Source organism: Notolepis coatsorum, assembly GCF_963971535.1.
Source record: "Notolepis coatsorum genome assembly, chromosome: 8".
NCBI classification, from domain to species: domain Eukaryota; kingdom Metazoa; phylum Chordata; class Actinopteri; order Aulopiformes; family Paralepididae; genus Notolepis; species Notolepis coatsorum.
The window spans coordinates 83,649,410-83,662,462 of NC_140172.1; the positions used below are offsets into that span (position 1 = coordinate 83,649,410).

The window sequence follows — 13,053 nt, forward strand, 5'->3', positions numbered from 1 at the left end:
GGACGTGTCCCTGAGGTCCATAGATGTACCTAGATACCAAGAATATGCAAATAGCCCTTGTAGAAGTGGAGCAATATTCCATTTACCTAGGTATATATTTTATGCGGATTTCCACATCGTGTGGATTGTAAATTGTATAAAATTGTATAAAAAGTACATAAAAAACACATAATCTTAATATCAGACTCAAAGCTATAGGATACACTACCCTAAGGTGCTCAGCAAAAATAATTTCAGTTGGTTTTTGACAGATTTTATTTCACTGGGGATTTTGTTCCATTCCTTCCCCCCGCTATAGAGGTATGTACTTCTTCCAGCTTTGCTTTTTAGCTACATTAGCCCTTGTATTCAAGCTATGGGAGTCCCGAACATACAGAAAATAATTAAAAAAAAATATTAGGACACAAACCCTGTAAAATCTTATATACCATGGTCAGTTTTAACTGTTTAATTCTACCTTCCACAGGGAGCCAATTCAGCTCTTTGAAGTGGACTGGGCTGATGTGTGTTCTTGGACTTAACTTATCTGCCATAGAGATGTCTGCCATAGAGATGTGTGCTATAGAGATACCTGCCATAGAGATACCTGCCATAGAGATGTGTGCTATAGAGATACCTGCCATAGAGATGTCTGCCATAGAGATGTGTGCTATAGAGATACCTGCCATAGAGATACCTGCCATAGAGATGTGTGCTATAGAGATACCTGCCATAGAGATACCTGCCATAGAGATGTCTGCCATAGAGAGTACCAGTGCCCACTAGTGTCTAGTCCTGTCCTTCTCTTCTCTAAGTACCAGTGCCCACTAGTGTCTAGTCCCCTCCTTCTCTTCTCTAAGTACCAGTGCCCACTAGTCTCTAGTCCCCTCCTTCTCTTCTCTAAGTACCAGTTCCCACTAGTGTCTAGTCCCCTCCTTCTCTTCTCTAAGTACCAGTTCCCACTAGTCTCTAGTCCCCTCCTTCACTTCTCTAAGTACCAGTTCCCACTAGTGTCTAGTCCCCTCCTTCTCTTCTCTAAGTACCAGTTCCCGCTAGTCTCTAGTCCCCTCCTTCTCTTCTCTAAGTACCAGTGCCCACTAATGTCTAGTCCCCTCCTTCTCTTCTCTAAGTACCAGTGCCCATTAGTGTCTAGTCCTGTCCTTCTCTTCTCTAAGTACCAGTGCCCACTAGTGTCTAGTCCTGTCCTTCTCTTCTCTTCTCTAAGTACCAGTGCCCACTAGTGTCTAGTCCTGTCCTTCTCTTCTCTATGTACCAGTGCCCACTAGTGTCTAGTCCCCTCCTTCTCTTCTCTAAGTACCAGTTCCCACTAGTGTCTAGTCCCCTCCTTCTCTTCTCTAAGTACCAGTGCCCACTAGTCTCTAGTCCCCTCCTTCTCTTCTCTAAGTACCAGTTCCCACTAGTCTCTAGTCCCCTCCTTCTCTTCTCTAAGTAGACAGTGGCACGTTGGCAGTGGGCTCCAAGGCTCCCCCGGCTTGCCAAAAACATGGCGGCGTTCACAAAGATAACGAACTATGCTGGATCTTCAACTAGGTGCGGGCTACAACATTACAACATTACACAATCTGTCTTTTAATGCCACCCCATGCTATAAAAGAGATGAGGGAGAAGAAAATATTTGGACGTGGCGTATCAGAAAAAAAATCGAGGAGAAAAAGTAAATGGAATTATTTGTCTTTGTTTTGTCACAATCTGTTAAGCTCTAGCCCTATTTTCAGAAAATCCGCCTAAAAGTACATGCCCAACTGGAAGATTGCTCCACTTCTACAAGGTCAATTAGCATGTTCTTGGTATCTAGGAACATCTATGGACCTCAGGGAATGTATTCCCAGTGTCAGAAATATTGTGTCTAATTCTCAATATCGTAATGAAACAAATAATTTTTTGCATCTTTGACAGTGAATAACACCATGTTAAAACTGCGGGGTAAGAGATTTCTCCCACTGAGCTCATTCAGCACCTTCTTGAGATCAAGTGTACAAAAAATCTAAGCAGATGAATAAAGGGAAGATGATTAAACAGAAGGAGTTGTAGATACAGTACTGAATTATAATCAATTTTTAATTATACATTCAAAATTGAATTATGAACTATAAATTACCTTATTATGGCCAATGGCAGTGTTAAATCTGGATTTAGTAATTTCTTCGCGTTTTACGATAAAAGAGCGATATAATTTACATTATTCCGATAATATTTTAATTTTAACATTTAAACAAACTGTAAATATACACTTTGACTGCTGTTTTGATAGGGTTAGGGTCTTTACTCTTGGCTACATTTGAAAAAGAAACACAACATTAATTAATACGGTCTGTATTAATCGATTTATGATAAAACAGCAGGGTCCCCCAATTGGGGGACCTTACAGCTTAACAGGTTAATATTACAGTCTTCACTGCCCACACAGAATGGAAATGAATGTTCATGCATAACCTGTTCTCTCTTTTGCTCTAACATATTTTTTTAATCATTTGAATCACAAGCACAATTAGACTTCCTTCTGGCCAAGAAAGCCACAGTTTGGAGTTTGATGCTTTAGCTCCTAGTAACCCGACCCACCAGATGATCTGTTACATCTGTTAGGACAGGGCCAGCGGTGCCCAGCGTAGCCTCCTCAAAGGACACTGATGGTCCAAACCACTGTGGTTTGGGGCACAAGTGCATCTCTTGAAAGCCTGACGAGATGGATTCTCGCCTGATCTTGCGACGCCAGCTGCCATGCAAAGTTAAGCTCCCAGCTCCTTTATTTAGTCTCTTTTTTTCTTCTTTTTTTCCAAAGAGCTGAACAAGCTGAAGGGCTATTGTGTGGATTCTGATAAACCTTTAACCCTTTCACTACCACACTACAGAAGGTTAACCCTTTTAAAGGTAGTGTGGTAGTGAAAGGGTTAACCCTTTGTCGTGTGGCAGTGAACGGGATAACCTTCTGTATTGTCGCAGTGAAATGTTAACCCTTTGGTAGTGTGGTTGTGAAAGGGTTAAAAATGGATACAGGCTGCTATGAGAGCCCACAGCCCCCCCCCCCCCACACCTTCCTGCTAGACTCTTTCAAGAGATGAGGGGGGGGCTGGAGCAGGAGGAAGAAGAAGAGGAAGAAGAAAAAGAGAGAAAGAAAAACCACCCACTCCCCCACACCCACACAATATGATTCTCAGTATGATTCTCAGTGTCAACAACAAACAATAAAACTAAAAGCCACTGAAGCACCAGGCAGTGAATCTTACGCAGATCAGGAAGGAAGTCCATTGTCCAGACAGGCATTGCCATTTTTGTGGCATTTATTTGGATTAAAGAATAATACAGCAAAAATATGTTTAAAATGTTTGCTTGTATCTCCCTGATGCTGAAAAAAAAACATACACCTTCTCTGGTGCCCACTGACTGCTGCTGTGCTCTAATCAGTTAAATAAACCCAGCTGTGCTCCCCAATTGCCCAAAACCCGTCAAAATAAAAGCATTTAGCTGCAACTCATATCAACTTAAATATATGGCTGTAAAAAAATGAATTCTACAAAACCACATAACAAATAAAAACATTAAATACATGTGAAAATACTGAATAGCTCCCACACTCAGTATAATTCTCAGTATAATTCTCAGTATGATTCTCAGTATAATTCTCAGTATAATTCTCAGTATAATTCTCAGTATGATTCTCAGTATAATTCATTCTTTGGGAGAAAGAGAGGGATAGGAGGTGTGACGTACATGGGTACGTGGGTTGGTCATTACCATTATTACTGTATTTATGACACCATCTGAACATCAGGTTAGTATATTTAATGTGTTATGTTTTGTATGTGATGTGTGTGTGTCTGTGCATGATGGCTAATGCTGTCTCTTCTTCTCTTCCTGTCAGGTGCCGCCCGTCCCTACACTGAAGAGTGCTGATTGCCTAATGAGTGACAGCTGATGGCAATCACCTCAAGAGGGGCGGGTGGACAAATACCTGACAGCACACACACATCGGGGCGCCTCATTCTGTCAATTGCCAGTGACCAGAGTGGAGTGAGGTTGCCATTGTTAACCACTGTTGTGTGGGATATATATATTGTTGGCCACTTTGGATTCATCCTACACTGTGAGCTATATGGTTAGAGTGGTGATGCATCCTACACTCTAAGTATTAGGGTTAAAGTGGTGTTCATCCTCCACTGTGAGCTGCATGGTTAGAGTGGTGTTTCTTTGTTTATCCAGGTGAGCTTGTACCTTTAAGTATATATGTAGATATTGTTGGCCTCTGCGCCACTTCTTTACTATTGAGTATTCTCTTGTTGGCTTTAGGCCTAGTTCCACTGAGTGTGGACTTGTACCTTTGATACCTTAGTGCTGGGTGATATTCCAGTGCCAACCTGGTTGGCTGGTGTCTGTAGACACAGCCCAGACTAGCATTTATTGGATTTACCCTGTGTGTTCTCCAACTACCTTTCTCCCTGTTTGTTAATTGTTTGTGGGTTGTTTTTTCCCTTTGTTGCCTATTTAAATATCAGTGGAGGTTTCAATCCCTACCCTGCATAATAAATATAATTTACTATTTTTGGAACAACGTCTTGTGTTTATTATTACCTACCTGCCCGGGACTGTTTTGAAAGCATTTACTGAGAGAGGCTGTTTTTGCTCATGTGCAGCCGGCTCCAGTTATTATTCTGTGTGGTCCTTAGACCTTTGTACATGACATGGGGGCTCGTTAGTTTGCACAATTGTATAGTTCCTTGTTGTTATGTGACATGTGGACTTGTCGATTGGAGCGTGTCAGGTAGGTTGCGTTTTTTCATTTGGTAAGTTATATTATTATATATCCATTTTTCCGTGCTGCACACTTGACTGTTGTAAACCATTGTTGTAAGTTATGCTCTTAACCATTCTATTTTTTTCCACATAGGTAAAGGGTGGATCACCTGCTTGGTTAGGGGGAGGGGGGCACGCGTCGTCTATTCCGGTGGAGTGCGCAATGAAATCGGTAAGCGACTGAAGATATGTGTAGTCCTCATTCCGCTAGGGAAGTAGTTTAGACGGGGTAGTTAGTGTTACCCAGTGTGATCCTAGTTAGGTGGTTAGAACCGTCATTTATTGTTTTCATGAATGTTAGATGTGGATATTAAATCGAATTGGTCAGGTTGTCATACTGCATAATGTGGCTGTTGAGTGTTGCACAGGGACATTATTGAGTACTATAGGTGAGTGGCTATTTTGTAGGGCTTATTGAAGTCTGATTTGTTGTAGTATTGTGGGTAGTATTGTGTGTTGCTACGGCAGTATACTTTCTTTCATAACTGTATTCAGGGTACAGAGTACAGAGTGCAGAGTGCAGAGTATAGATTTTTCATGAGTGAAGCTATGGAGGTTTGTGATCAGGATGTTGGTGTGTCGGATCCTGAGAGTTTTGACTCTGCATTAGGTTCAGACCATGGTTCTACTACTTCTGCTGGTGAGTTGAGCGCTGAGCTGCGTTTAGCCTGTCTAGAGGAGAGGGCGGCTTTGCGCAGGGAGGATAGAGAAGAGAGAAAGGAGGAGAGAGACTGGGCAGAGAGGGAAAGAGACAGAGAAGAGAGGAAGGAGGTGAGAGACAAGGAGGAGAGAGACAGAGAGAGACAGGCTGGAGAGAAAGGAGGACAGAGAGAGAGACAGGCTGGAGAGAAAGGAGGTGGCTGATAGGGAATTTCAATTGGCGATGAGGAAACTGGAGTTGGAGTGTGGTGACGCTAAACGTAGCACCATTTCCTCTCCAGTACTTTCCGACCCCCAGGCACCCTTTGATATTAGCCAGCATATGTCCTTGGTTCCCCCCTTTCATAAGTCTGAGGTGGAATCATATTTCTCTGCTTTTGAGCATATAGCGTGGGCTTTGCATTGGCCAAAGGACATGTGGGCGATTTTATTGCGATGCAGACTCACTGGTAGGGCTCAGGAGGCGTGCGGGTCATTATCGAATGAAGACAGCGTGGTATATGAGAAAGTGAAAAGTGCTGTCTTGCGCGTGTACGAAGAGGTACCAGAAGCATACAGGCAGCATTTTCGCAACCGCCGTAAGTCTCCTTCCCAAACCCATGTTGATTTATCCCAGGAGGAGAGACTTAATTTTGATCGGTGTTGTTCTGCGTGTGAGGTAAAAGACTTTGCATCATTGAGTGAATTGGTACTTGTGGAGCAGTTCAAAGCCACCCTGCCAGTCGAAGCTGTGCTCTATTTACATGGGCAGGGGGTGTCAACACTCCGACAGACTGCGATTTCGGCAGATGAGTTTGAATGGTCACGCAAACGTGTTTCTGTACGTCCTAATGTATGTGGTGAAGGTGGCTCATTCACTCCTCGTGAGTCAGCGTTCCAGCCACGCTCACCGCCGTCTAAGAGACCGGTGGTGTGTAATTATTGTAAAAAGACGGGCCATGTGGTAAAAAGATGTCATACGCTGAGGAAGTGACAGGAGAAAAGAGGGTCAGCCCAGAAACCAAAAGGTGTGGGGGTTGATTTTATCATGGGGAACGATATCGCTGGGGAGAGTGTGATCCCTGTAGTGGAGGTTGAAAACGCTCCGTTGACTGACTTGTGTTGTGAGTTGATTAATAATCACCCCAATGATTCCTCCCTACCAAGCTGGTTGGCACGAGTGGCAGCGGCCAGGTATGCTGGTAGTAATGTGAGTCTGATTTGAGTGACTCCATTTTGGATCCTGACCATGTTATTTTTGTGACGCCATTTTGAAAGGAGGTGGGCGCTGTGATGGTGCCAGGGAAATGTGCTGATTTTTGTTTCCCTGTTTGCTGTCCTGTTAAGCGCGATGAGATGATTTTTTGTGCTTTATTTTTTTCCCAGGAAAAGTTTCCAGTTTGTTGTCTCCTGTTGACAGGACGGTATCGGTGGAGCGGCCTGTCAAAGTAGAGGTTGTTGTTGTTTCTGTTCTCCCTGGTATGTGGTACTAATCGGATGTTGGGTAATAAGTAATAATGTTTTGCTAACCCTACAGGTTCGCTCTTATGGGGGGAGGTGTGACGTACATGGGTACGTGGGTTGGTCATTACCATTATTACTGTATTTATGACACCATCTGAACATCAGGTTAGTATATTTAATGTGTTATGTTTTGTATGTGATGTGTGTGTGTCTGTGCATGATGGCTAATGCTGTCTCTTCTTCTCTTCCTGCCAGGTGCCGCCCGTCCCTACACTGAAGAGTGCTGATTGCCTAATGAGTGACAGCTGATGGCAATCACCTCGAGAGGGGCGGGTGGACAAATACCTGACAGCACACACACATCGGGGCGCCTCATTCTGTCAATTGCCAGTGACCAGAGTGGAGTGAGGTTGCCATTGTTAACCACTGTTGTGTGGGATATATATATTGTTGGCCACTTTGGATTCATCCTACACTGTGAGCTATATGGTTAGAGTGGTGATGCATCCTACACTCTAAGTATTAGGGTTAAAGTGGTGTTCATCCTTCACTGTGAGCTGCATGGTTAGAGTGGTGTTTCTTTGTTTATCCAGGTGAGCTTGTACCTTTAAGTATATATGTAGATATTGTTGGCTTCTGCGCCACTTCTTTACTATTGAGTATTCTCTTGTTGGCTTTAGGCCTAGTTCCACTGAGTGTGGACTTGTACCTTTGATACCTTAATGCTGGGTGATATTCCAGTGCCAACCTGGTTGGCTGGTGTCTGTAGACACAGCCCAGACTAGCATTTATTGGATTTACCCTGTGTGTTCTCCAACTACCTTTCTCCCTGTTTGTTAATTGTTTGTGGGTTGTTTTTTCCCTTTGTTGCCTATTTAAATATCAGTGGAGGTTTCAATCCCTACCCTGCATAATAAATATAATTTACTATTTTTGGAACAACGTCTTGTGTTTATTATTACCTACCTGCCCGGGACTGTTTTGAAAGCATTTACTGAGAGAGGCTGTTTTTGCTCACGTGCAGCCGGCTCCAGTTATTATTCTGTGTGGTCCTTAGACCTTTGTACATGACAGGAGGATATAAAAAAGGTATTGTGTGAAGGGTGGGGGGGTATAGAGGGGAGGAAGGTGGAGAGGGGGAGGAATGGGGGAGAGGATGGGGGAGAGCAAAATAAAGAAAAAAGTGATTTTGGTTCTGAGGAGGTTCACTGGAGGTGTCTTTGATCAGGAATGTGGTGCAGCCTGCAACCTGGGGGCATCCAGGGCTTCTCAGGGCCCCAAGACAAAGAGGGAGACCCCCCGCACCCATCCCCTGTATTGGCCTTGCCTTGGGTCCAGAGAGGAGAGCTGGGGGGTCCGGTGCACAGTGTAACAGCCTGGGAAAACACCTCGTCTCCCAGCGGGGCTAAGATGCCTGTCACTGACCCTTTGATCCTTCATTAAGGGGTCCTGGGCCCCAGTCAGTCAGTCAGTCAGTCAGTCAGCCAGCCAGCCAGCCAGCCAGCCAGCCAGCCAGCCAGCCAGCCAGCCAGCCAGCCAGCCAGCCAGCCAGCCAGCCAGCCAGCCAGCCAGCCAGCCAGCCAGCCAGCCAGCCAGCCAGCCAGCCAGCCAGCCAGCCAGCCAGCCAGCCAGCCAGCCAGCGCAGGACAACTACACAGGGACCTTTCTACAACTCACACACAAGCAGGCACACAAAATCTACAGGTAAAGCCATGATAACGCCGAACATTTCTCAATAACAAGAGGGACCATAATGGGACCATAGCAGTCTTTTTGACAAGTGATTCTTGCCTTGATAAAAAAAAATCAACGTGCCCTTCTTTTTTCATAATCTTATATTTCTGCTGATTGACCAACTGCCATCTGCATCATGGCATTTTTGTCAAACATGGCGACTTTCATGGGTTCATGTGGTGTTTAACCCTTTGGTAGTGTGGTAGTGAAAGGGTTAAGACACAGTTTCAGATACAATGGCAGTGGTGAATCTGCAAAAAATATATATTCTCAGCAGTGTTGGGCAAGTTACTTTAAAAAAGTAACTAGTTACAGTTACTAGTTACTTCTTCCAAAAAGTTATTAAATTACTTACTCAGTTACAAATTATAAAAGTAACTAGTTACTTCAGAAAGTAACTATTGCTTTTCTTTCAAGTAGGGCTGTCCCCGACTAAGGATTTGGATAGTCTACTATGATTGGCCAAAATTAGCCGTTAGTCAACTATTAGTAAAAAAAAAAAAAAAAAAAAAATTAAGTATAATATATATATATATTTTTTTTTTCTCATTTGGGCTGTGGGGGGTGCTTAATGTCTGAAGGAGTCGACTGAAGGCTTCTTGTCCTCTGCAAAAGCATGCAATTGGTCCACTGATGGATACATCTTGATATTTGTCTAGTCTAGTGTGTTCATTAGATGGGTGAAATCCTCTTTCAGTGCCTCTGTGCCTGTTTTCGTAGGCAGTTAGCCTCTGGTATGCGTGCCATTAGCGTTAGCCACGCTTCTAGGCCTCTTTTCTTTTGGAAAGAATGATTTGTTTATAACTAATAGGGGTCAGCCCTACTTTCAAGTAAATCTTTTACATAAACAACATACACAAATCTAATCAATTTTAATGTTGCTGTGGAACAAAGTGAGACTAGCCTCCAATCAAATGCCATGTATGTAGATATTATAATTACTATGTTTATATAGTGGATCATACAAATACAAACACAATAGATGTTTTGGAACTTTTGATATGTATTTCCCCTCAACAGGCTACAACTGGGCAACATTAAATTATGCTTGTTAACACTATGGCGACCGGCGCCCCGCGGCGATTTAGGCCTCAGAGGACAGAGGATTGTAAACAAACCGATGTACTTTCTAAGAGCTTTATATATCATTTATAGTATTGCTATCTGTCCATTCTCATTGTCACTTGAGTGCATAAACCGTGCCTTCATAATGGCTTAAATAAAATAAAAATCCATCGGTTGGTTGTTATTTTATAGCGTCGTGAATATAAGGTATATCGCGCTTTTCGTCTAGGCTTTTCTGCAGGAGGCTGCAAAAAAGGCTAAACGTTTGTGCCGTTATATCAAACGCCATTTCTGCTGTATATATACGAATGAAATAAAACAAACTGCGTAGCATCCGGACTATTACAGAGCATCTATGGATGAAATGGGGGTGGCGGAGAATGCCGATCAGTATTATTGATTAGCAATAGAGTGTGCGTTCCGGTAGCCAATGTCAGTAGTCTATCACGTTAGGTTATAAAACAATGTCCAATCCAGCTGTAATTTGGGGTAATATTATCCTACCGTCAGGCCATGTGATTGCCGCAGCATTTCCTCACCAGTCATCGGATTCTGGTAGATTGATATGCACATTGGCTAATCATAAATCCCATTATTCCACGCTGAAAAAAACGTGCGGCAAGCTGATCAAAGATGGAGGGGCTTCGTTTGGAATCAAGGCCCACTGCACCACCTAGCCGCCCATGAACAGATTGTTATGCAAATCTTTATGTTTCAGCTCTTGATAGATACGACCCGACTTCAAAACGAAGTAGGTGACTTCCTGTCTAGTGTACATGTCCATTTGTGTTTCTGTGCATTTTTTGGCAGTAACGGTAACAGCGTTATTAAGATTGGAAGAGTAATCCACTCTGTTACAAAGGGTCAGATTAAACCGAATATATATATTTATTGCTTGATATCCCTTGTATAATATTTGTATATCGTTTGATATCCCTTGTATATTCTTTGTATATATACACGGAATATCCCTTTACCTGGGTACAAACCAGACCATAATATTCGCTCTCCTATTGGACAGCGACCCCTAGGCGCCAACGACCATACCCCCAATGGCAAGTTCAAAGGCAACGCCAAGGCATGTCTCAACATGTCCAGGTTTGCGCAGTAATACGAGACAGAACTGAGGTTGGCACTAGATAATTCACCTTACGTATAAATACGGCGCAGGTGGAAACAGCAGCAGTTCGTTCATTACTAGTAAAGCCTTCACCACGAGTCAACGACCAAGTGAAGTGAGCAACCTTACGTCTAAATAGAGCACTTAGAACATGTGCGAATAGGATAGTAAAGTGTCATAGTTTGGTGAAGTAACGTCAAGTTCAACCTAGTTTAATGTGACGGATAGTGCATAGGAGAATCTACACCGGCGAATGCAGAACCATTTTCTGGTTGGATTATATTGCTTTGGTACCGTGACTGCTGGAGCAGAGAACCGTCTACCCCACTATCGTGTGGGATCTACCCCCAGCGAGGAGCATCCCTCGAGCCCGCCTCTAGGAGGAGGCTGGCTAGCTTTCATCCATGCTGTCGAGCATACTGGATTATAGCTGTTGCTTTGTCTACGGATCAAGGGAGTACTGTACCGACTCCCGTAGCTGGAGCCTCTTTATTCCTCGTTGACCCAGACTTTGCACCCGAACATTCCTCTACCCTGCCGGCTTACACCCGGAGGGAACCCCCCCAGTGTCTCCAGCTGGTACTAGTGTGCCTTATGTAATTGCTATGCTACAGGTGGCGTCAGTTTAGACCCATCTTACTATTCTCATTGACTTACGCTCTTGACCTACTTTACGTGTGTTCTTCGCCTTACAAGCGCGAGTATAATTCTCAATCTGTAACTTAACGTTGCTTGCTCTGATAATAATAAATCCCTCTAAATATAACTTTATGTGTCATTGCCGTATTCTTGTGTGGGTGTTCACCATATATATTCATGTACTGTATGGCCAGTAATTAAAGTACATAACTAAGTAGTGGTTTAATAATACCATACTCTCAATACAGTCAGGGAATTGTACCCCTCAGTTACACACTTGTTACTGAAAAAGTAACGCCGTTACTAACGCCGTTATTTATAACGCCGTTATTCCCATCACTGATTCTCAGTAACGGTATAAAAAAAAGAAGGGCACCTTGATTTTCATTATGAAGACAAAAATGACTTGGAACCACATGTCAAAGAGACTGCTGGTTCATAATGACTTGGAACCACATGTCAAAGAAACTGTTGGTTCATAATGACTTGGAACCACATGTCAAAAAGACTGTTGGTTCATATCACAAAACACCTCTCTCACCCCTCCCCCCTCTCTCTTCCTCTTTCATTCAGTCTTCAACGGAGGCCATGGTCCCTCTCCCTCCCGCTTGCTCTCTCCTGATCTCCCTCTAATGCATTCCAAGACCCTTAACTTGAAAAAGGGAAGACATTTAAAAAAAGAAAAAAACAAGGCTTTCACGTTGTCATGACAACATCTCCACACAGGCATAAGAAGCAGAGGGGGAAATGAATGGGGGGATGTTGGGAGAGGGTGAGTGGGGGGGGGGGGGGGGGCGATGGACGACACATACCTTTAGCCATCTTATTGAGGACCATGTCAATCAGAATGTAGGTTCCACTCCTCCCGGCGCCATCGCTGTGTGAGAGAGAGAGAGAGAGAGAGAGAGAGAGAGAGAGAGAGATAGAGAGAGAAAGAGAGAGAACAGATTGTTATGAACAGATTGTTTAAAAAAAATATATATATATTATCTTTTTCCCCCTCCTCTTTTTCCGACTGTTAGTCGTTATGCCAATTCCCAACTCCCTTCCTGGTTGTTGCGCACCCCCCCTACTGTTGGTCCGAGAGGCCGGAGACTATCACATGCTATCCTCCGACACATGCGCAGCCAGCCGGCAGCCAGCCTGGCAGCTCAGATTCTCACTGGGTGGAAGGTCACACTACCTCCCTCCAGATCCTTCCTTCACTGAGCAGGCGCCCCGACCGAACTGTAGGAGTATTTTTCTGTTTACAACGCCCAGGACCCACCCATCAGCTTTCCCACCCTCTAATACTGCCAATTGTATTAGTACGGACGACCAGCCAAACTGAAAACAATGTGGAGAGCTGGATTCGAACACGCGAACCCAGCGTCTCCAGCATTGGTGGTGAGTGCCTTGCCCACTGCACCACCTAGCGCCCATGAACAGATTGTTATGCAAATCTTTATGTTTCAGCTCTTGATAGATATGACCCGACTTCAAAACGAAGTAGGTGACTTCCTGTCTTGTGTACATGTCCATTTGTGTTTCTGTGCCTTTTAATGTGCCATGTATGGACCACAATGGAAACAAGCCTTGGCTTTATTGTGTTTTATCCATTTTTT

General features: G+C 43.8%; 1 protein-coding gene across 1 annotated transcript in view; it reads right to left on the minus strand.

The window, feature by feature from the left end:
* LOC311233497 (receptor-type tyrosine-protein phosphatase N2-like) overlaps window positions 1-13,053 on the minus strand; it is a gene marked incomplete at both ends in the record, with an annotated part of 758,095 nt that overhangs the window by 5,750 nt on the left and 739,292 nt on the right. The window contains one exon of the mRNA XM_084320464.1: window positions 12,262-12,326. Within this exon, the coding sequence (XP_084176590.1) occupies window positions 12,262-12,326 (65 nt within the window). The remainder of the gene's footprint in view (window positions 1-12,261; window positions 12,327-13,053) is intronic.